This window comes from Poecilia latipinna, unplaced genomic scaffold (genome assembly GCF_001443285.1).
Source record: "Poecilia latipinna isolate Pla-1442-1.1 unplaced genomic scaffold, P_latipinna-1.0 Scaffold264, whole genome shotgun sequence".
In the NCBI taxonomy this organism is placed as follows: domain Eukaryota; kingdom Metazoa; phylum Chordata; class Actinopteri; order Cyprinodontiformes; family Poeciliidae; genus Poecilia; species Poecilia latipinna.
In genome coordinates, this window is record NW_015112880.1 from 170304 (window position 1) to 195984 (window position 25681).

Below are 25681 nucleotides of genomic sequence, written 5' to 3' on the forward strand. Positions count from 1 at the left end.
TTTGTGTGTTCTCTTTTTTTTTGTGAGGTGTGTATATATATATATATATATATATATATATATATATATATATATATATATATATATATATTTTTTTTTTTTTTTTTTTTTTTTTTTTATTTTTTTTTTTTTTTTTTGCTTTTGGAAATTTTTCCAGTAACAAAGTGAAGTTGATGAGAGTGAATCAACAAGTACTGGTGACTTCAGCTTACACTTACCTCTGAAAATAAAAACTGCATCAGGGAATAAGATTTATTCAACCTCAACTGTGTTTCAGTTCTAGGTTGGAAATCTAGTAGGACCTACTATATCCGTCAATTCCCAGCATGCATTACTTTGCATTTTGAACTTCCCAGCACTGCAGCGACGTGTTCATTAAAAGATAAGGTACTCTGTTAAAGATTTAATGAGATAAAAATGTAATTGGTTCAAATAAATACAGAATGCCTTTCATTTCTACTGTTCCCGTTGTACTACTGCTTCAAAATGTCTTCCACTGTGGTGGTACTAGAAGTACCAAAGGGCTGCTGGCTTATGATAAAGGGTAATTTCAACAATTACAACCTAAATTTAGAGCTAACAAACATCTTGAGAGCCCTTAAACATTTTATACATTGGCCTTTGCTGAAAAATACATTTACACCTAATGTAGCTTTTATGTCAAACAGGAAGTGTCACTCTAATTTATTTTTACTGTCAAGGCTGTGAAAACTGAAACATTTCTTCTCAGGACCTTAGTAAAACAAATTACATTCCTGCTATATCACAAACCATTAACAGCAGAGGTGCCTGTCTGCAGACTTACATGATCCAGATGCCTCCATTCATCAGCCCACTCTCTGTCTGTCAGTCTGTGGTCCACCGGCTCCTCACGATAGCCTCCGTTAGTGCCTGATTAGAACACACACAAGAGAGATAGAGGGCTGATGTGATTAACATTCCTTTGAACTCACTCTCATTAGTCACAAGTGACAATGAGAGTGAGTGAAAGATATGAAATATCACAAGAAATATACACTTTTAGATTTTTCGTTCATCCGGAATACACGTCAGAGCGAAAAAAAAAAAATCTCTCCAGTACCAACTGCGCTCAAAAAACCAAAATAAGTTAAAAGTCAAAATGGAAGCTCGTAAAATATCAAGCCTGACAGCAGCGATTTGAGGTTACCGCTTCGAAAAATAAAACCCAAAAAAAAAAGAAAAAGAGGCATGGGACAGTGAGCAACAGAGGTGGAGTGAAAGGGAAAACCTATGATGCAAAACAGACCCTTAGCACGCAGAGCCTGCACACATCTGGAAGTCAGCTGTCAACCACACACACAAACAGACACACACAGTACTCCCACAGCACCTCCCCTTCTGCAGCTCACGGCATTCCAACAGGGAGACACTCAGGCTGAGTGGAGTGGCTCCACTCCTAAACACAACCAGCCGCTCTGACACTCGCTGTGGATCCTTGTGTCCCACATACACACAGGGATGTGTTTCCCATCGTAGCTCGACTTAGGCAATATCTAATTATACACTGAAGAGAAATAACAGTTTGCACACATGGGGTAGAGCTCGTGCAGAAGCCAAAAAACATCTTGAACCCATGTCCACAAACATAGGAACTGCATTAAAACACACATGCACGGCATACAATGATGGAAATCACCATCTCTTCAATCTGAGTTTTTCAAAAAAAACAAAAAGGCAACGAGACAAAAGATGAACGCACAATCTCAAACACAAACACACGCACACACACTCTTGCCTTCCCAAAAATCTTCCCAACTTCTGGATCTCATCAGCGTTCATCAGTTCAAAGCTACAACTGGGGGGGGGGGGGGCCGAGTGTGTTTATCCTTGTGTGTGTGTGCTTGTGAGTTAAGTGGCGGCAGGCGGGTAGGAGGCTGTCAGACAGACTAAAGGCCTCGTAAACACGGCACCTCTACCCCGAATACATAGGTGTGTATGTGCTGTTGCATGTATGCGTGTGTATGCGTGTGTGAGCTACTGCTGTTTCCACTAAGTGCTGACAAGCTCCAAATGGAGGGGCAGATATACACCAGAGTAGAACCAAACTCCCCCTGCCTGGACAGTACAGCTCTGTTTATACACGTATCTGGACTCCAGAGATATACCGAGATTTTAAACAAACACATTAGACCACCCATTACTGCGTACAGATTAAAATATGATATGTATGCGTTTCTGTTTTAGTGGCGATTTTCTAAATGCATGTTTAGCTACTTGCAGGAGCTAAACGGAAGGAAGGAGGACTGTTTTCTACATTTTCCTGATTATAGCAAAGTGATTTATTAGATCGATGCATGCCTGCATGACCGTCTAATAGATTTAAAGAAGAAGTGTCTACATTTGCAGAAAAAGTACACAAAATACTGATGTTTCATATTTTTGGTAAACTAATTAAAACTATGTCAATGTGAAAAATGTAATTTTAAGCTTTATCTATTCACTCAATTTATCTATGTGCTTAAGTCAAAATAAGGTTCAAATGTGACAAAAAGGAATGTGCACTTGTCAAAATCACATTTCCAGTGCTCTTGTTCCTTCAGTGACTTGTTTACTTTATCATTTGCACAGACATATTAACATTCAGTTGCAGCAACGTTTGGGCTTAATTGGGTTTAACAGTTGTTGATCGTCTTTTATCCAAACTGACATCTATATAGCCAGTCATATAAAAAAAAACAACAAAAAAAAACTTAAAATTTTAAAAAACAACAGTGTCTGTCTCCACTGATCCTCATGAAATATAAGACCGTTGTTGAGAGTCAGTAAGGCATTTCATTCAGTCACAAGCTGACACACTTCAAAAGCATTTTAAAGCCGACACACACTGTACCTTTAATGCTCTCCAGGAGAAATGTTTCAAAGCACCGCAAAAAGTATCACAAGTATCCTGTCTGTCACCTACCAGGCAGTCGTGGCCTGTCCTTAAGTTCACGGATCTCCAGCACACGTTGGCTGTGCTCGCGGTGTAAGAGGTGTGGAGCTGCTATGTCATCCAAGGCATAGTGTTGCAAGGGTGGAGGAGTTGGGTGAAGCTGGGCAGTGAGGGGCAGCGGATGGGCGGGGCTGTGTCGTGGAGCGGGGCTGATGGTGCAAATCCGTTTAGCTGCAGGCTCCATTGCTACTGGAGGACGTTCATGGAAGCCGTTCTCCTTTGCCCTAAAAACAAGAAAGTGGTTCTCAAGTGAACACGTCTCTCTGCAAACTTACTATTTAGGTAGAGCTTAATTTTAGAAGAATGCGTGCTAATGCCATTTAACCTGCTGGGGCTGTGTCGTTTTGTCCCTGCCTCAGGAGGCTCCATCAGCAACTCAGAGGAGTCTGGAGAGGAAGTCATGGTGGTGCTTAGCAGGAGGTGCTCATGCTGAGACAAGTACTGAGCTGGGGTCTGCTTGGCTGCTCGTGCACAGTGGAGCAACTCCCTCTGCAGCAGGGGAAGGTTTGCCTACAAAATATACAATAATATTGTTTTAAATTAGTCCACTGGCCTTGACAGTAACACAGTTAAGGCCTGATTAATGGAAACCACATCTACTCAAACACAAAGCCATATATGATGAAATTCTTGCATCACCAAAAAACAGTCAGATTTCAAAAAGTGCACGGGAGAGTACAACAGCATCATATGGGGTTTGTTTTAATAGAGATTGTGGGAGAAATATCAATGGCACTAATTTATGAGGAGAAAAATAACTGTAAAATAACTGGATACACTACAACGCATCAGTTTACAGAACAAGATAACATGACTTTGGCCAAGGAGTTCCCGTAAAGATCTGGCACCAGAGAGAGGAAACAAAGAACAGGGAGCGCGACTTCTTGAGGTTTGGCTGTATAGCTGGGCTTTGGGTGTTGTTCTGTGGCTGCCTCCATAGTGGCTGTGGCTTTCCTAATTCAAATAAAAAATGGCAGCACTACCACTGATGATGATTGCTAACCTCCCACACAGCAGGAGGGATAAGCACACTTAGACTGTATTGGTTACGGCAAAACTATGTATGATGGCACCAAGACTTCAAAACATTTCAAAACAATTGATGCACAAGCTCCAGTACTTTATCCTCCCTTGCACTGTCCATTTTTACATCCACATGTACATATTTATCCGTGTCTGTCTGCTGAATCTTTCCATCTTGCTTTTGTTCCCTGTATTTCCCTAATTGGGAACAGACTCCAGTGTGTTTGCAATTACACCACTTCCTCACCCCCACTGCTCTCTCTTCTTGAGCAACCAAATAAATAACCATTGCCTTCTCATTTTATGACTGACCTCATCCTATCACAGAGCACTCCCAAATGGTATTTAAAGTTTTTTTTTTTCTTAAACTGCACCTCTTACCCTTTGAATATGACATCTTTGTTGAAGTTGAAGTTCATGCAATCTCCAAACCTGAAAGATCCTCAACTACGCCTCTGTGCCTATCTATCAAGATTTTCTACATCCCTTCTTCCCCTGAGGCCCCCAGAAAGCAGACACATGTGCTGCATGTAGGGGCTCTCTGAGGTTCAGTGAGGCGGATGCTAGTTTGGCGGTGCCTTGAAAGCTGAATGCTCTTTTAAAAAGGGACAGCGGCTCCATATGGCGCAGTACAGACCATAAAAAGAGATGGGAACACTTTATGGGCATGTTTCACACTTCCGAATTCCCACTTTTCCCCGTCTCCTCCTGAGCCACCTCTTTCTCTTTTCCCTGTTTACAAAATTTACCCCATCGGTCCCATCTCTTGCAAAGCTCCCAAAGAGTTGGAATAACGTTTAGGAGGGAGACGACTCCTCTGTAGTAAATTAGTAGAAGACGGAGAACAGAGAATTCTCCTTTCTGGAAGACAGATGGAGGGATTCCAAAGGTAAGTCAGAAATAAGTGTGGAAAAAAAAGAAGAGATTTCGAGTGTTTAAAGAACAGCGCTACAACTGACTGAAGATTTATGGGCTGCTTCGCTGAGGGGAGCTTTTAAAAGGTATACTGTTGCAAACTCACTAGGTACAAAGAGCCTCAAGAGGCTGTTTGACAAGAACTCATCTGCTACTTGTCAAGTCAGAGATGAAGTCCTGATTGGTTTAAACCATTAACAAGGAAATTTATGCAGTCATCAATACTACACAAAAAGGTGGCTATTGATTGTTACGCTGCATCTTGGGAAGTTATTTTTTCTCATGTATTGTTCAGATCAAGTTCAAACTGGGTTTTCCTGAGGTAGCTAATTTGACAGCATGGAGGAAAATAGGGTGACTATATGTTACTTAACTGGAAAAGACAATAAAGCTGCTGCCTGCAACCAAAACCTGGAAATGATCTGACAGAAAGTCAGGAGGGGGAAGGTATGTTTACCTTGAGAAAAGGAATAACAAAGGGCCGCAAGGGGAAGTTGGTGGCCTCCTGAAGCCTTGAGTGAAACTCCTCAATGGTAACTGTTGAGTTCTAGGAGAAAGGCAGAGTTAAGTGTATGAAAACAGTGAACAGATGAATTTCTACAAAATACTGCCTTTTTTTTCCCCCTCCTTCTCTTAAACATCAAAGGATTTACCACAAGGGCCAGAACTAGGCTTCTGACGCTGTCTCCGATCTCGGGAGAAATGTCGTTGCCAAACTGCTGCAGCGTGGTCAGGAAACGTTTCAGCTTGCTCAGCTGGCGAGCCCCACAGGTGGCCGGCAGCTGCTGATTAGCCAGCGATGAAGATGAAGAAGAAGATGGTCCATTGCTGTAACGCTGTGGTGGTGAGGGCACCGCGTTCAGCGTTGGTGGGGAATGATGATTCCCATTTGTCACTGGGGAGGAGAGGTGAAGTAAAAATAAGCTCCGATAAGTGGTTCCAGATGCTCTAAAATTATTTGTGTTACTAAGCCTTCTTTCTAAGTCTGGACTAGTAGTTCTACTTTAAGAATATAAATCAGGTTTGAGGGGGAAATGGCAAGCCAACTTGAAGCGACAACTGACCAAGAATGCACAGAGATTTTGGAAGTTTTCTTACATGCTGTGGTGGAAAAGGAGGCCGGACGAGGGCCACTGGGGTTGACAGAAGGCAGGGGTGGCATTGTGGAGCTGGCGCTGCTGCTGGGGGCTGATCTGGAATGAGTCTTAGCATCCACAGGCGACCCGGGCATGGCAGGGCTCTTCTTCTCTGTACTGTCTGTGGAAGGACAGCATGAGGTCACTTATGGGCCAGAGCCTAATTAAGAAATGTCCTCCTAAATTAAGACAAGTTTTACAACAAGATATTCAAAATTAACTTGTATGTCCAGAAGATACAAATATGTAATGTAGATAATTGGATATTGAACACTCTGAAAACTGAAATATCTGACTTCAGCTAAAGCCGTCACAGTGGACAGCTCAAAGGAAAGCAAGTATTAATGCAAACACAACAAAAAGGCCAGTTCACCTATTAGCTCACTATTTATATTAATGCAATGGATTCAAGTGTGTAGCTGTGGAGGAACCACCACTGCACAACACACCCACACACACACACACCTAAACCCACTTCACATCATACAACACATACTGCCAGGGCACCAACCGCCCTGCCCCCATCAAAGAACCAGATGTCTAAAGTTTAGCCCCTCACTCTCACCCATTCAGATCAATAGCAGAAGAAATGCTGAAGAAGTCTATTGTGTGAGAGTAGAATGCCCCCTCATTGAGAACCCCACTAAACAGTGTGTGTGGGGGGGTTGAAGAAAGAGCCTAGAGATGTGGAGAGAAAGGGACGGAGCCATTTCACGCTTTACTAACAAGATCGGCAAAGCTTTTGAATGTTAAACCCAACTTCTCAATATGCTATTGACTGTGAATAAGACCACCAGATAAGGGGTTTGGAGAGAGTGTAGCGGGGGGCGTGGTTGTGGTTGGAGAGGGGGCTACGTGGGATCAGAAGCCGTCTTTGTCTCGAAGAGATCCATGAAGCCCGGGTCCTGTCTCCCTTTAGAGTGGATCAGACTTTTTTAACTGCTTCAAGAATTGACAATTAATAGACAAGCAGGGTCTCATGGGTCACAGGTCAAGGGAGAGCAGCTTTTAAAAAGTGGTTTCATGGTTTTAGGGCTTCAGCTTCAATAGCGCTCTTTATACGTTTTTCACAGCTATGAACTCTTGATAGCCTTGAGCTATAGCTTTCCAGTTTATAAAGGGTTAAGTTGGAAGGGGCTTAGCTGTCAAAAGCAAAATCTAAAAGCCTTTAACAAACATGGTACAAAATCATGCAAAATTGCTAGAAAGAAGGAGCAACAAAATTTCAAATTGAGATGCGTACTCTGAATATATTTCATTCAACCTTGCTAAACTCTTCACATTACTCGTAGTCCTGTTTGTCTTTTTGTGTCCCATGTGCAGACTCTCTGTCTGGCAGTCTGGGTCTCAACTCATTATACAGCTTTGACTGTTCATCCTTCGTTTTCCAGTCCTCCTCAACCTCTCTTTCCCCTCCATCTCTCCCCGTTCTCTCAGCTCAGCCCTCTGGCCTGCCTGCCATCGCTCCACCTGTTCACCGACACAGGGGGCAGGAAGGAGGGATCTACGCAGACATTTGGATTGCCATATCCACCACATGCGCGGTTTGCCAGCACACCGCAGGAAGCAGCCTGCGGCAAGCAAGCATGCGCGCACGCACACACCGCTTCCAAAGCCCTGCGCACTCTGTCCGTATGGCCAGGAAATTAGACTGACATCTCAATAACAGAATCAACGGGGCATATGGCCTTAGTGTCAACATTGTTATCGTGTAAACAATTTTCTACAACACACATATCCAATATTGTCTCCTGGCTTGCACTAACAGTTATCTTTTGAAAAATTTGCAAATTTTATATTAAGATTAAATATTCTTGCAAACGGCTAACAGCTTTTGATGGACATGCCTTTATAATGCCAAAGAAAATAAACACAACTTTTTAGTGACCCATTTTTTAAAGGGAGCTAGGAAATTAGGTTGCAGCTGTGTTCACGCAATCTTAAGAGATGGTAGTGTCTGTCGTGAGCCAGAGGTAATGGCCTAAACAGGAGACATCAGGTGTGTGTTCATGTATTGCTGTCAGCCCACAGAGAATTGCCTCTGCTTGTCAATTAGACGGCACACATAGCTGGATGACTTCATCTGGATTGCCAGCACCTGAGCTCTGTTGTATACGGACGTTAGGACTTTCAGAGGGGAGGCAGCTGTCACTGCAACCACAAAACACACAAGCGCCGAGTGCGTAAAGTGGTCTAATGTTAACTCAGGTGAATATTGGCTCAAAGGAGGATGTGGGGTGTTTGGTCTAAATGCCACCTGTCATCCTTGCGGTAATGGAACAAAGGAAAGGTACATACAACTCCTAAACACACATGGACAAGGGCGTAATAAAATGCATTTTGAAAGAAATGGGGGACATAATTTAAGGTAATTTCATAGCATATATATAACTGACACTAAGATTTGTGGCTATTGTAACCAAAACATTTTCCTTTCCTCCTCCCACTCCTTGCTGCTCTTCTCTCCCTTGCCTATTTAGAGATAAATATAAATTATATTTTATTTCTATATCAACTGCTATTGGAGGTATGGAAGAGCAAAAAAAAACATCTATGGTGATGGCTGTTGCTAGCCAGGTGTTCCTTGTTTGTTCAGCTTCAGGTGACACTCGTCTGCATTAAAACATTCAGCCGGCGTTAATTGCCTCTGCATCCGCAGGCGATGACTCGAAATGGGGCTAAAACTGAGAAAGAGAACGCAATTGCCTTTGTTGAACTACAACATGGAGCAAATGTGTTGAAATCAAGAAAAAAAAAAGAAGAAAATGCTACAAAAATCTGAACTTATCCCATGTGAAATAAGAGGGTGCATAACCTATTATGCGTGGATAAACATACGTCATGCCTGGACATATATAAATGCATATATGTTCAGCGCTAGTGTGTATCTTGCTCTGGGTTTAACTCTGAAGACTAAACTCCAAAGGTTGGCAGCTGTGAGGTGTTGGCCTGCTGAGCACTCTGCTATCTCTGTCCTGTCAAATAGATGAGGTGAGAGAAGATGCAACACATAGAGGGGTAATTTATCACCGAGAATAAAAATAAAGAAGTTTTAGCATCTGGAATGGGAGGATTCTTTAGGGCTTTGGATTAACAATCACAAACACCTGCACACCATAGTAATGACTTAAAGTTATCACTTTTTAGTGGAGTGACTTGGAAAGTAACTGAGTAAACAAAACATTAACATACACAGCTAGCATCATGCAAGCAAAAGCTTTAGAGCATGTTTACTGGATAATGAAAGGTAGCAAAGAATAGCTATCCAAGTTAGACTTGTACCCAGAGAGAATTTTTCAATCTGGAAGATTAAGTGAGATTTCTCAGGACATGTAGCTGTAACTAATAAGACCACCTATCGCACACCGACTGAACCTACAAGTGGAAATACTATGACTTCATGAGATCACTTGTTTTTGTACATGTTAGAATTCAGGTTGTAATCCATTACAAATCTATGATTTACACCATCCCCACAAAAAAAACATGGTGTGACACCACGGACAATCGATGTTGATGGGAAGATGGAGAAAATGCAGAACAATCATGGAAAAGTCATGAAGCTGGGTATTAAGAATTGTGAACTGAAATGGTGTACTGTTTGATGTTTCCGTGTTCGAGTGACATAAACAGCACAAATATAGATTTGTATCGTCTTCTTTTCAACTCATCTCTGACAGAAAAAATTTTTTCAACTAAATGAAATGACTGTGCTTCTTTACAGAGAATGAAATGTTACAATTTCTGTCCATCCATCCATCTCCACTTCATGCTGCTGACTATCAGCATTTAGCAACAAGAGAGGGAGGAGTAGAGCTATAACACTTTTTGCTACAGAGTTTGAGAAATCTCCTTGCCTGGCACTTTTTTGAGCATTAACAAAAAAAAACTTTAAACTGCTTATGGGTATATGGAAAATGCTTGCAATTTTGAAACCGTGGAACATCTTGATACCGCTGACTGGCTCATGGCTAGATTCAACAGGAACGTGGCATCTGTTGTTCAAATTATAACTTGAAATAGGAGAGTGAGACTCAAAGACTTTAGAACACTGGCTATTAAACTTTACAGTGAGCATGAACTCTATCAAGAAAACCCATATTGTCTCTGGTATTATTCAACACCAACCATCTATTTATACTGACAATAACCGATGAAATATCCTATATGTGTTGCACAGGATTGATAAAAGTCAAATAATTCTGTTCTTCAAAATGCTGGCTGTTTATTTCTCAACTTCTTCGATGCTTGGACCTCGCATAATATGCTATGAAAAAGAAAATCAGCCCAAAGCACAGACAGCAGCGATTGATTTGAACATTAACCAGGCTTTCTTTCCTCCTCCTGTACCATATGGATCTAATCGGCCAAGAGCAAGCCAGCTGGGACCTCCAACAGTCACCTGTGAGGGAGGGGGGAAGGCATAAGGGGCTGCTGAAGCCTCCTCCTCCAGGCCAAGGCAGCCCCAGCCGACATCCACCCATACACATATAAATACACATCTCTGCCTTGCTATCAACGGAGAGAAGCAAAGAAGGCGGAGGGGCACGGAGAGGGGGAGGGGAGGCACGAGGCAGCTGAATGCGAGCGAGTGGACTTAAATGCTGGGGAGACAAAGGCTGCACCTGGTCCCCGTCCGTCCGCGCACACAGTCACAATACAGCACACATCTGTTCCTCTATCCTGCGTTCCCTGCTGACCTTCACCCACCCACACACACACACACACAAAGAGGCAGCAACACAATCACATCCATTAAAAATAATTCAACAGTGCGCGCATGATCCCCCCAAATGTCAATTGTTGTAACCTAGAAGATAAATAACAGGTTAAATAGCTTGGTGTTAAAACATCTCTAAAACGTGTGTCCTTGGTTACTTTACTGAGTTCAAGCTACTTCTCCCCTGGGACCGCACGACTTCTCACCCATTCAAAGCTGAGTCAAACTTAAAACATACAAACACAATTTTTAAATTAAAAACATATAAAGTGAGACGGGAATTTTTTTTTTTTTTGCGAATGTTCCAAAACAGCTGTATGTAGTTTCCTAAAAACTAAAAGGTTTTACTGTGTTATCACAGCGAAACCTTTTAAGACCCTGAGAGAGTTTAAACCCAGCTCTGACAGGAATGAAGAAATTAGTCATCAATTTACAGGCGCCAGAGCTGGCGAAGGGAGGATTTGAACTGTGAGGTAAAGATGGAGGATGGGAGGGAATAACAAGGAGAAAAAAAATACTGTTTTCATTTGGTTTCATCAGGAAGACAAGCCTGGTTGTCAGACTCAGAGCCAGGCTGTTTTTCTTGGCTCTCATTACCACCTTCCAGGCCTGTAGACTACATATTTGGATAAAACCCAATGTCAACACTCTGTGAGGAAGGCGAGCGATTGGGGAGGTGGCAAGGTTGACAGTAAGAGGAAAGCAAAAAAAAAAAAAAAGAAGTGTATACAGTGACAGAAATGGACAACTATAGAAGATAATAAACAGATCTGAAAAAACCAGGGCTGTCATGTATGCATGTGAAAAAGTAATATCCCTGAAATAAATTCCTCACATGTCCCTGTGACAGAGTAATGCTGGGAGAAGCCCTTGCATAACCTTTTTTGCTCAGTGAGATAATTAGAAAAACATTGCTGTAATCCAGCATGCCACATAGGGGGAAAAAACAAAAAAAAAAAACATGGATGGAAATGTACTTAGTGGCAAACTGAAAAAGAAAACGTAAGAGGGGACGGCAAGGCAGACAGACGCTGTCCATAAAACTGAGAATGAGCAATAAAAAGAGGTTTGGTGATGTGATGCTGGAGGGAGCGGGAGGTTTGGCAGATGTTGGACACATAGTGTCCACGTGGATGTGAAGTCATGTAGTTGGGCTAAGAATGACGGGACAGCATCTGAATGCACTAACCTACAAAATCTATAATTTGGGATTTGGGATTATATCAGCTAGTGGAAAAAAATATATAATAGGAATTAGTCACCATCTGATAACAATAAACTGATGTGATTTGTAGGCCCTCAAAACAGACACTATGATGATCAAGATTGTTACTTTTGCTGTTCATACCATTTTTTTCCACTTTCGGTTTCATGAAAGCATTGATAAAGGTTTTTATTTTTCAAAATATCCTTTATTTTACTATGAACAGGCCTAATGTACCATCTATTCTGGTGTAGTAAAATACCTTATTGAAAACTTTTTTTTCAACCAATATCTGTATTTCTGATTCAACATTGATGCATAGCCGAAATATATGGCAACTGTAGTTTTTGTATTATTAGAACTTTGAATTGAAAAGATTTGAAATTTGAGCTCAATCATAAAGAAATAAGTGGGAACCTGTAAAGCTGGGCAAAGACTTAAGGAGCTGAAAATAGGCGCCATTTAACAAGACGTGGGTTTGCCATCAATTGATTTTGGAGGACAGTTGCCACTCAGTAACAAATACGCCCCTTTTAAAGCCTGTCTGGGACATGTGTAAACACTTGAGCTGAAATTTAAACAGCGGTCTAACAAGGACATTTCAAATGTATCAGCCAAGCTCTCAGACCTACTCAAAATCAGCAGATTATCTGTCCATCTGGACAACAAATCTTGCCGTCTAGGACTGGCTAGCCCCTGGTTCATGTGTTATAATCCGGGTGATGAACGGGGAAACATTTAAGTGTTACAACAATGTTGGTTTACTGGCCATTTTCTTCTGCACATTTCAAATACATCAAGCAAATATCAGGAACATGCTGATTATGTACATGCCTTAGTGTTTCTGGATGACTGGGAGTGAGTGTCTCCTGAATCTTGTAAACACAGACCATAAACCTAACCTGCTACCAAATAAATGCCGCTTTTTCTCTAAGGCAATAGTAATACACCAACTGATCAAGTCTGTTGGAGGAGTCCATAAAACAAAGTGCAAGCCCCAGACATGAGGAAACAAAGCTAACAATAGGGCTGGCCTGCATTACACCAGGTGTGACAGGCTTTAAGAGCCCAGTTGACTGACTGGGCTCAGGTCCAACCAGATGTTGCTATCAGCACGCGCCACTGCCACACTGGTGACTCAAGAGAATTTTCATTTGAGCGGGACAAATGCTCCAACAAGGCAAGTCTACAGCACCAGGCTTAAACAAAGAATTGATCCTGATTTAACACACTCTAGCTCTGGTGATGCAATGAATTAAAGCAAGGCAGAGCAGCACATTTGGTTCACAGAGTACATAAACAAAGCTGTGGGTAAGCCCAGAGCCCAGCTGTATGGAAGAGCAGTGCTCAACAACCACTCAGAGAGACAGATAAGTAAAACAAAGAGGCCAGCTGTGCTCAGAACAATGTGAAGAATGAGACACTGGGAACAGTGGAGGATGAGTGTGTTTTTTTTTTTTTTTTTTTTTCGCAAGAGTTTAGGTGCCTTTGCTGCATAATGCCGGGGGGTTGCCTACAATTTCTTTGTAAATGTCACAGAACACACCACAAGGAGCAATATATTGAAGCACGAAAACACTGCTGACGGAATCTCAGAAAAGCCAAAAGTTTTGTGTTTAAATGGTAAATCGTAGGAGGCAGGAAGAGCCTATGAAATGTAACTTTTAGACTTTCTCACAATGATATGGGTCAAAAGAAGGTTGGAGAAATTAATGACTTCAGCAAGCAATTCGTGGAGAAAGACAACACCACCAATTTCTTCTCAACCCATGGACCTTGCAACTTAGCTCACATTTTTTTAGTTCTTCTGAGCATGAACAATGGTATTATTGGTTTTGTTTCATCAAACATATTTGGAAATTGCTGACTATATATGTATTTTTATTATGACTCCATTGCATTATAGCTGTATTCTTTGCATTGAAGGGACTTTAAGAGTGGATCTAACATCATTGCAGAAACATAGCATCGCATAGAAAAACCATACCATGTTAATGTTACAGCTACTTTGGACTTTGATTGTTTAGTTAAGATATAGACAGTATGAAACCTGTCACACCTCTTGTCAATCAACCATTGAATGGAACTCATTCCCCCGTCTTTTAGGCTTCTTAAACCATACAAGACCAGTAAATAAAAGTTTTGTATTGGGTCATCGAGCAAGTCTCTTGGAAAAGTGAAGGGTCAGTAAGCCCCTCCGATGAACCCACTGCTCAGACACTTTAGATAAAGAAAAAGAATGAAATATTAGAGGAAGGGGGAGGGAGAAAGAGAGAAATTTTAACGCTGACAGACTGATGTGCACCTCTCTATGTTAACCAAAACATATCATATCGCTTTTTACCAGTTCCCATGATGAAACATTTTAAGCACTTTTTTCTACAAGGAGTTTATGCGAAAATCAGATTGTAAGCTTCCATACACGTTCTGTTCAAATGCACAACCTCTTGCTGAGCCCTGGGGCAACATATCACCGCCCTTGCCAATGGAACTAATAGAGCACTTCCTGCAGCAAACTCCACAAGCAGCTGCTCTGTTCTGTGTGCGTACATGAGGAAACTGAGGGGGGGGGGCTATCTGTCACAAATTCTTTAGAGCAACTGGGCAGGGGTCATTGTGCTCTTATTCTCCATTTATTCCAACACATTTAGCAGAGAAACTCACAGCTGGGACTGAGGTCAGAAAGATAAAAAAGGTGAAGAAAGCTATAAGACAAGTAACCTTGTAGTCTCAGCAGACACAATATCTGCAGTACACCTGGTTCACAGATGTTTGACTTAGGCTCACTGCCCAACTCAAACATGAGCTTATCATGGACTAGATAAGGAACTTCAAAGCAATGCAAGTAACAGAGACGACAGTGGCCTGGCAGGTAAAAATAAGTTTTCTGAATAAAAATTTAAATAATTGGAATGGCCTCCATGAAAACACATTTTCAGACTCACTACAAAACAGAGCCTGCTGCCAGGAATATGATGAAATCCAGAAGACCAGACAGGGGTCTCTGCTCTGAGGCTGTGCAGCCGACAGTTAGTCGCTCCTATCTCCCTGATGGCCTGGCCAAGTCTGACATGACACTGGCCAGGTCCCTTTTTTTTTTTTTCTGTCTGTTTCTTTCTCACAACAAGCCTGTCAGATTGCACAGAAAAAAAAAAAAAAAACAACAAAAAAACAGGAAGATGCTTTCTCGAGCATGGAGGTGTACCTGGGTAACATTGAGAGAGCAAACAGTGGTGCAACACTCGTATTTGCTCCCACATCCCATTAATGTCAAGGCGCCACGTTTAGACCGAGTATGAAAGCCATACAGAGCGGTCTCCCTCCTCTTCCCATATGCCCGGGATACTGTACAACAGATGCACATCTTTTCTTTACCTAGTTTCTTCTGCTCTGCTTGTCATGTGGAAGAATTGATTCCTTTCTGGTTAAATGACAGCTGAGGATGAGGCAGATAAGACATCACAAAATTACTGATTTGATTCAATTTTCAAAAAGTGAAAGAAAGAATAAAAATACAGAATATAAGAGAAAAAAAACACAAAAAGCAAATTGTTCATTGTGCAATACATTAAAATGTAGCTGTTTTTTTTTTCTTTCTTGAAATCTTGCTGAATTAAAATGTATTATATTCAGCAAGTTCAGTGCAGAAAATTAGTCTTCTGAACTTCAGAAAGATCATTTTATGTAATAATTAATGTTATTCGCCATATGGCAGCAAAAGCTGTGCACAAGTTAAGAAAGCCTCCCTCATACCTGAGTCGACAAGGATGAAGAGATAAAGAGGAGAGGATGATGTACCATCTGTACAGTACAGACCAGCTTTGGGAATTAGGACTGAACACACACACACACACACACACACACACACACACACAAAGTGAACTATTTGCCAGCGAACAAACTCTCACTTACTTTACTACTGAGACAAATTAATACAAATACACACCGTAGCAACACAAAAGTAAACTGAAACCACTTGCTCCTACCTCCACTCTAGTAGAGTCCACTCTTCAGTCCTTGAAGAAAGTCAGCTGCAGTGGCAGAGTTTTCTTGTCCTCTGCTTTTTGTCCTCTTTTGTGACTCCACGCCTTCATATGTCAGGCATGTGTTTGCATTCCCACATATGTGAGCTCCAGCGCAGTGAAGGCCAAAGCCAGAGACACAGATGGCACCCAGATGGAGATGGATAACCGAGTAGACCAGCAAACACAGGACTCCACAAACTCAAATACTCTCGCTTACTTCCCTTCTGTCCTTGAGGTTTTGATGTTTCTCATGCAAAGCTCTCTGCCACTGTCTATTCCTGTTACACAGTCTGTTGTACCTAAGTTAGTCTCTCTGATGGAGTCTCTGAATATGCCTCCTCTCTCACGCTGGCTCGCTCAGGCTCTGAGCTTCCTATCCTCTCACTCTGCGCCTTTCAGCTCAAGCTCCTCCCCACTTTTCCCACATGCTATGCTCTCCCCTGTTTCCATGGGTCGAGCGCTCCAGAGACGTCACAAACTGCCTCCCACTGAGCCCCACCTCCTACTCTCCACATGGATTCTGGCCAATCCTCCAATGCAGACTGGCCCCATTCAACCTGCATTCACCGGCGATGGACCCCGCAATTAACATAACTAATTGCTTTGGCACCTAAAGGCTAAACAAGAAGCTGTGCCAAAGGGAGACAATCATAGGCGTGTGTGTGTGTGTGTGTGGGTGTGTGTGTGTGTGTGTGTGTGCATATGCATCTGCATATGCGTTAGGGCGGGTCTTTTCTAGTCCCGTTCCCTTCTACCCTCCCCTCTATCCTATTGAGAAAAGTACAGATCCCTCTTTTAAGAGTTTTTATGCCGTTTATGCAGTCTCCTTTCGTAAGATGACGTTGTCTTTTGTCTCTTTCATGCATCAACTCAGCTTTGAATCGCCAGCCAAAGCAAAAAGGGGGGACACTTGAGGAGCATGAACGAGCAATTCTGCTCCCTATCCACTGCTCTCTGTCTTTGCTGAGTTAAACTTAAATCTCCAACTGATTCATGCTTGGCCTTTTTCACAAGTGCAGACACAATGCAGGTCAAGATAATGGTCCCTGGCCCAGACTCTAAAACACCAATGTTTCTGCGAATTTCCTACTTCAAAAGTTCTGTATTTTATTTTTATCAGACTGTAATTTTGAGATTTTTATAGCAGTCCTTTATTCTGGGCATTTGTGCATAAAATACTTAGTTGAGGTTTAATATTTGCATGTTCCCCTCAGGGTTGGCTGTCGGTGAATGCTTCAAGTGAAAGAGTTCAGGTATTTAGTTGCTTGTTCAAGAGTGATGGTGAGATGAAAAGGGAGATGGATGGATGGATTTGGGTCATATCTGCATTAACGCCAGAACTGCCTCTGCTGTGGTGGAGAAAGAGCTCAGCCAAGTAAAATGCAGGTCAGTAGGCAACTTGGGTTTAAATGCTTTGCCCAGAGGCACACTGATATGTGACAGGAGGAAACTGGAAAAAACCTACCATCTTCTGAGTGCAAGACGACTACTGTATGACTGTGATGTTAGAACCAGAACCAGGAATTGATTGAGGGGCCACATTTCCTTTCTGGTCAGATGCCCCAGAGTGACCTTGAGAGTTTTGCTGGGGAAAGAATATCTGGGTTTTTCTAGACCTGTTAACCCTGGAAAAAAAAGAAAACAATCTATGCATGGATGGATATAGAAAGGGAGGAAGAAGATAGGGACAGATGGATGGATGATGTTTAACAACTGATTATTTCAACCCTTCACCATTCATACCTTTGAAACTCTAGTAGTTTTTCATTCCTTTTTGGGTACAAATTTTTGCCATTCAACACAAGACCTGTTTTAATGACCATCAGCGTAAACTGGAGAAAATTCAAGATAATTGTCACTGTTCTAGTCAAACTGGTTGACCAAAACCAAAATAAATGGGAATTCAATGTAATGCAATTTCTTAGATCAAAAATTACAATATAATTCATTTACCCAGGAGATCTGAATATTGTTGATTGTGTATCTTTATATTCATGAAAGTATCTAACAGCAATAAAAACAATGCTACAATTTAAGCTCATGAGTATCTCATGCTTTTTTTTTGACATGTATGAAATTAATAAAGGCAAGGATAAAATAGTTAAATAAGTATGTATCATTCGGGAGAAGCATAAAATAAATAAGTTATGACACTATTGAAAGAAAAACTGATATCAATTATGAATAGCACAGGTTTTACTGAGTCGTTATCAGTATTCATACTGATTTCCCTCAATCACAAAATAATTTGTTTGTTTTTTATTTGCACAGGTTTGTAGCAGTCTGCATTTGACAGAATATTCATCAATAACAATCACTGCCTCTCCTCTCATAGGTCTGCTCCATTCAGTGTGCATCTGGTCAGTCAGCAGGCTCAGAGAGAGGGCCAGGTGGCTGAGAGGGGGAGTAAGAAAGAGGGTGAAAAGATGGGAAATCGCAGACGGCCGAGCATCTGTAGATATGTACGGTAACCAACATGCTATTGGAGCACGTAGAAAGTGGAAATCAGGCCTCAGTGACAGACAAATCTAACCGGTACAGCAGTTTCGATTTATGCACTAAAGTTCTGCTATTTGTAAGACAAAATTCCAATTAGCAACATAAACAATACTCATGAGAGACGCAATATTTCAGATTCTCAGATTTGAGTGAAGCATGGAAATTCTCATAGCTTTCATGGTGAACATGTGATATTTGCTGCTTTTTAAAAATTATTTCACTTTGCAACACGACCGACGTGATTTACTGAATGATAAACATTCATAGCTACAAGTATGCCATCTAAGCCAATTTCCTGCTCAAAAAAATAAATGAAAACAACAACAACAAAAAAATAAGATTAATTCCTTTACATCCCTACTTCAAAAATAGTAAAAGAATACTAGGACCTGACTCAATGACCAAAGCGTCTCATGCATAACATAAGAAGCTTTGGTCTACTTGGCCTAAACTGAGGTCTAAATAAAGTTGTGTGCAGGCGGAGAAAGCTTAAAATGGCTTGCAAACACAAGACATGGCAACGATTGTACTAATTATACTCTTTGATTCTCCGTGTTAAAACTCTTCTTACTTTTAATCTTACTGATTTGCTAATATGTTCATAGATAATAATATTATATTATAAATGTACCGTAATATCTGCACTGTATGTTCTTCAGCACAATATGAATATGAACCATCTAAAGAATTGATTTTTCAGCTATTTTTCTCCACTTGAACTTTGATGAATGAATAGAAAATAAGTTAGATAACTGTATTGTTTATACAATGTTTAGTACTAAGTAAGCATTGATAATGTGACAAACTAATCCACTTTAAATGCTCAATGTCTTCATCAGGCATGCTGGCCGGATGAAGACATCTGCTGGCATGACTTGTCCAGCATGTTTTTTATTTTATTTTTATTTTTTATTTTTTTTTGCTGAACGAACCTGCTCTGGCACCCCGGCTGTGTCTCTCTGGCCCTGCTTTATCAATCAATCAATCAATCAATCAATCAATCAATCAATCAATCACATTTTATTTGTATAGCACATTTCAGCAGCAAGGCATTTCAAGGTGCTTTACATAATTAAAAAACAAATTAAAAACAGCATGTGACATTGAACAAACAGTAAGAAAGAGAAAGAGATTTTGGAAAAAGGAAAAAAAAGAAAAAGATTTTTTTTAAAAAGACAAAAACATACTTTTGTTACGGAATTTAAGTGCCTGTCGTCGCCGGACTCCGCCGTCCGTTTAACACGGGTATTATCCAGGCCCAGTGGCCTAACAGGACCCCGTTGCCTAGAAATTGAAAGCTGTTTTTTTTTTTTTTTTTTTTTTTTTTTTTTTTTTTTTTTTTTCATATGCGGCATAAGTTAAATAGAACATGTAGTACAGCATCTGGGCTTTTTAAATTCAATTCTGCTGTTGATTTCTGATTACTGATGTGTTCTATGGTGAAGAATTAATAACATCGCATTCTGCATTCTGGCATCTGTAATTAAGACATTTAGCTAGGGTGCTTTGGTAGCAGCCACATAAGAAAAGAATAATAGTACATTAAATTGGAGAACACAATCAAAACAACAACATAAAAACCCTTTCTAATAAGGTATATGATTGGGTAATGAATACAGGCATGCTGCATTCATACTGAATGACTTCTTTCACTGTACAGACACAAGTCACATACAGCTGTTTGCCATTGTGCACATGTGTGTGAAAGATAAGGCGTGAGAGAGGGCGAGAACTAGAAAGTATGCAGCATCTGCGAGCGTTCACACGCTCCCTGTCCAAACTTCCAGTTTCATAAAAAGTAAACAGAAGGCTTTTATTGTGGAAGATATGGGGATTTTATGATAAGTGAATAAATAAGCAGTCTTTCAAAAATGGTCAAATTAAAATTCTACTCTACTACGTCTTGTTTCTTCATTTACACGCCGTTGAGCTTGTTAAATGAACGGCACATATTTGAAATGAACAAGAACATCCATCATTGTGCTTTCATTAAGTTAAAACTCTAAGAGCGAACATTTTAAAACAGCATGGTTCAAACAACGTCAATTGGATCGAATCTCATTGTGGATTTTTTGGAAAAAAAAAAAAATTCTAATCATCATGGTCTTGTTAATATAGGCTATATATTGTGGTTGACCAAATTTAGTCTTAGGCATTTCTCTGTATCAAAGGGAGATAATATGGGGAACATGTTCATAATTACAGAAAACTCAATTAACAGAAGTCTGTTCGTGTACAGCAGGGGTCCTGTAACTATTGAATATGTTCCTGGTCCCACACATCTGAATAAACTGGCTGAATCATCTCCTCAGTATGCAGTCAAAGAGGCCATTATTTGACAGAATATTCATATAATGACTTCTTTATTTGAATCAGGTATACTGAAGAGGAGACACATCTACAATGTACAGGACGTGAGACCTCAATGCCTGGTCTAAAGAAATATCACAATAATAGTGTCTAAGAAGTTTTTCCATTCTTTAGAGAGACAAACTAGTAGTATTAGCATTATTCATGAAATTGTTCACTGACTTGTATGCCCTATTTTCCAACACACACTGTCTAACTAGTGCCTGCCTTGTATCACTGTCAGTTGCTCAGTGGAAATCAGTAAACTTTTTGGAAACTTTCTTTTTATTGTTTAATGTAGCAAGCAGCTTTGAATACAGTGAGTAAAAATAAATAAATACACCCACCAGAAACTCTGCCGGATTCCTTAGTACTGTTGAATTCATTTTCATATGGCAATGTGACTAACACATGGTGAGACAATTTTGTTTTCATCACTCTGAAAGTTTGAAATGGTAACCTTGGAGATTGAATATCAGTGGAATAGTTGAGGCTGTAAAAAACATGGCAAAGATCTTTATTAGCTAAAGAATGAATTTGCAGCTTTTTTGCCACTAGTCAGTTTTCTTAATGTTTGACACTTTTCAGTCTCAAGTAATATTAAATCAAACAAATCCAGCTTTATAGTATTACATGTCTTCAATGTAAGACAGTCTTTACCAATTATTGCAGTGATTTGCAAAACCATTATTACCTTTTTAACTTTTTCACATTTTTTTACAAAGTAGTGCATAATTTTGAAGTGGAAGAAAAATTAAATTAAATTTTTTATTTATTTATTTTTTTCATTTTTACAAATCAATCAAATAAATATGTTGTGGCATGGATGAACCATCTTCACACTTTGATATCAGAATAAAATCGAGTTCAACCAATTCCCATCAAGAGTCACATAGTTATCAAGCAGAGTGCAGCAAATTGTAATTTAATCTCAGTTTAAATACAGCTGTGAAGACTCCAGGGATTTCTTAGAAAACAGTAACCAAGAAATACCAGCATGAAGGTCAAGGAATAAACCAGACAGGTCAGAGGTAAAGTTGTGGAGTGCTATAAATCATAATGTGAAACCACATCTTGATATATGCAGTACAACATTGAAAATCTCACAGGTCACCATTTAATTTATCTTAAGATTGAAGGAGTATGGCACAAACCCACTCAGACATGGCCTTGGGAAAGAGAGCATTAAACAACAAAAGCAGCAGAGAGGCAGTCAGTAACTCTCGCTGCAGAGATCCACTGCTGAGGTGGGAGAATCTGTTGTCATCAAAACAAAATAGATCAAAATAAAACTTTGTGTGGTGGAAAACACACACTGACAATACACCATCCCAGCCATGAATCATTATGCTATGGACATGTTTTTAATCTGCAGACCGCAGAAGCTTGACAAAACAGAAAACACGTTGGACAGAGCAACTTATAGTCCTGTCATGGAAGAAAATGAGGCTGCAAAATGTTCACCGTTCAGCAAGTCCATCGCTGAGTTTCAAGTGTTTTGCAAAAAAGAAATGGCAAAATATATTTGTTTCCATTTCCACAATGCTGTTAGAGACATAACTCAAAAGTGTTCAGCTGTTATCAGTTGAGTTAATTTGGTTCTACAAATTAGCTCAGGGTAAACATCATATATTCCTTTATGTCACAAAAAAAGTCTAAAATGAATTACAATTAATTCTAAAATGTGAGAGTGTCACAAAGTTCAACTGGTACCAATACTTTTCCCTGACATTTTGAGTTATTCAAGGTTTAAATGAGACTCAGCTTAGCTTCTTTTCTATCTTCTGTCATCTATGGCTAAAATGTCTTCATGGCACATGGTTGAATCGAAAAGCAAAATTGTTTCATGTGTTTCCGCAAATTAACTGACATATCTGTCTCACCTGAATCCATAGCAGAGGCAGAGTAAATGACTTACGAGTCTGGACTATACAGTGACAGGGATGAGTAATGTCATCTGAGTATCTGCAGCAAGCAACACATTATAACGGAAAATATTGGGTCAGAATGGCCCTTTAAATACTCACATGCACAGATGTTTTCACTTTGAGTCTATTTGTTTTAGGTAATTATCCCTGTTGCTGCTACTTTCCCCACCAAACCTTATTATTGCTGCCCCCATTTTCTGGATATATTACCAACATATTTCCCGTCCTCTTTCTTCTTCCCCACTTTAAGGTCATTTTGATCAATGTTCAGACTCTTGATGTTTTCTAATCTGATGCAGCAATAGATTTCCGTCTCTGATCTTGCATGACCCTATTTTCCATTACATCTTCTAGAGCACATTTATCTAATAGGGACACGTCATTTTCCAAGTTCACATCTGTCTGGCGGATCGTTTACTGTAAAAATTCAGAATCTTTCAGATCAAATAAGATGGTTTGTGGTGATAATTAGGGGTGAAGTGGGGGCTTTTTTCTTTAGTTGTGCAGCTTCTGATAAAAAATAGGTCATGTGAAAACAGATAGCGGCTTCTGTTTACTGTATGTGTTGTTACTGGTTAGTGGAAATTAAAGAGAACAACGAAGTTCCCAGAAAATCCCACCCGTAAACATGTTTTAAAAGCACAATCTTGAAAACCCAAGAAAGTTAAGGAGAAAAACATCAAACTTTCATGTTTTATGCACTTTAGGTGGAATTGCATTTAGTAAGGCCCTAAGCTTTTTGGGGCAAAGCTTTTATAGTTAAAAAAAAAAAGAAGATGTTTCCAAATCACCCCAATTAACACAATTAAATACTTAAAAACATCAGTTAGTTTGTAATTAATCTGTGCAATGTGTTTCACTTTGTGACTGGATGTGTATGTTTATATTTATATGGATGTGACTCCCGGCAGTCTCAGCTTACATTAGTGTTTTGTTTTATAGCACGCTGCTATAAGCTCTTGCATATATTTTACAGACATAAAATAACACTCTGACCGCCAACTTTATGGGTCAAACCAGCCAAAGTTCCAAACAGAAACATTTCTATTGATTTCTGTCCTCCTGTGGTCTAAAATATTGGCTTTGGTCGGCCTTAGTATAGGCAAAGAGTCTTTATGGCTTTCAGTAAATACTTGGAGCACACTCCAAACCAAACACATCAGTCTTCTGCAAAGTAGTACCACTTTACCTTACTATTACTGTACAAATGCATACATACAAAAAACATCATATTTTTCCAACACTGCCACTTGTCATACTTGGCCAAACTAAGTATGACAAGAACACAAGCATGAGTTAATAAAAGCATCATTAACTCAGTTAATAATGCTTTTATGGGTTATGTAGATTGTGGGAGGTTTGTCCGCGTATTGCTTCTAAAAGACATAACTGATTTTAGCAAAAGCAGCCTGTAGATAAACATAAACATTTTCCTACAGTCCAAATATTTTCTAACTTTCCTTCTTCCCTAGAGGGTCGCAATAAGTGGGCACCTATCTCCAGCTATAAATAAGCAAGGCAAGTAAATTCTCTGACAGACTGGCAGCCAATCACAGGGCAAACCAGAGACACACAGGACAGAGAACCATGCACACACAAACTCACATCGAAACAATTCAAAGTGAGCACTTCAGGTAGCATGCATGGTTTTGAACTTGGAGGAAGAGAACGGTACTAATTGCTGTGGCATTATGAACTCTATGTTTTAAGCTTAAACAGTGAAAATGGTCCTGTGAAATATTTTTATTTTTTTTTCTTGTTTTCAGATAATTATTTTTGTCTGAATTTCATTTTCTTGGTGGTAACTGTATTTGTTTCAGGAAAATAAAATTTAGGCAGAAAAAAATATACTGTGAAAAAAAAGGAGGAAGCTGAAGTACCCAGAGAGAATGCACACATGCTCACTCCATGCAGAAATTCGTGATTTGAACCCAGGACCTTCTGGCTGCAAGGGTACAACTGTCCCATTGTGCAGCCGAATTCACAGATGTAATCTTGTAGTTATCATCTTTATTAAATATCTATATGTAGTAAACTAAAATAAAAAAAAAAAGTTCCAATTGACAGGAAAGAAGAAATTCAATAGGACTGTAGAAAATCAGTGGAACAGTTCTCGAGCTACAGACAGCTGTCATCTACTACAGGCCAAAAGTTTGAAACCAAGGCTAATACAGGCCACATATGAACTCTCTTAATAAAGCTTTAATGAGTTTTACAGATTGTGAGAGGTTTGTCCATGTATTGCTCCTAAATCTTTGTCTTTCAGTGTATTTCTTCAGATTGGTGTTGCAGATGTAGGAATTATGTCACACTGAACTTCAGAGTATTCTACTTAAAATTGGTGACAATGGTGATTTGGTTATTTGCTGTGGTCAGAGATACAGCTAACCACCAAGATCAACATACTTTTCATCATTTCATGTATCCAAGTTGTAAAGGAACATGTTATTGACACTGTGTGGTATTATGTCACTGATTTAAATAAATATAAACTATATGTATATCATGTGCTGGAAACCATTAACTTTCCTGCATAAATTAAGATTTTTTTCCCCCAACTTGTGTTTAAGTTAAATGCATCATAACATCATCACTGCTCAACTTCACGCAAGCAGTACCAAATTTTATTGTTGGCTTTTGTAGTCAAATGAGCCCAATTAACTATCGAGTTATTAATCACTGAACATGAATGCCAAATACATGTCCTTACAAAACAATGAATTAGTGTGACATTATGTAGCAATACATTCTTATGCTGCAGTCTATGTCTTCACTGCAACATTTTCCAGTGATCACCAAAATACTTACACAGTATTATCTTGTAGAATTTGGCTGATAGTGAACTATCAAGGCACCACAAGTATTTTTTTTTTTTTTTTTTTTTTTTTTTTTTTGGGGGAAAAAATTCCCCGAGGGGAACCCCCCCCTT

At 39.9% G+C, this 25681-nt stretch overlaps 1 protein-coding gene across 3 annotated transcripts in view; it reads right to left on the minus strand.

Moving 5' to 3' along the window:
* The window catches only part of cbfa2t2 (CBFA2/RUNX1 partner transcriptional co-repressor 2), a 48449-nt gene that overhangs the window by 7947 nt on the left and 14821 nt on the right, over positions 1-25681 (minus strand). The window contains exons 1-8 of one of the 3 annotated variants that reach the window (XM_015033324.1): positions 15938-16391; positions 15327-15387; positions 5990-6148; positions 5545-5786; positions 5349-5438; positions 3279-3463; positions 2924-3177; positions 806-891 (exon numbers count right to left, since the gene is read on the minus strand). In XM_015033324.1, coding sequence (XP_014888810.1) covers positions 806-891; positions 2924-3177; positions 3279-3463; positions 5349-5438; positions 5545-5786; positions 5990-6122 — 990 coding nt within the window. In that variant the 5' untranslated portion in view covers positions 6123-6148; positions 15327-15387; positions 15938-16391. Of the gene's footprint in view, positions 1-805; positions 892-2923; positions 3178-3278; positions 3464-5348; positions 5439-5544; positions 5787-5989; positions 6149-15326; positions 15388-15937; positions 16392-25681 lie in introns of those variants that run through there. The other 2 variants (XM_015033323.1, XM_015033322.1) reach the window with 2 other exon arrangements.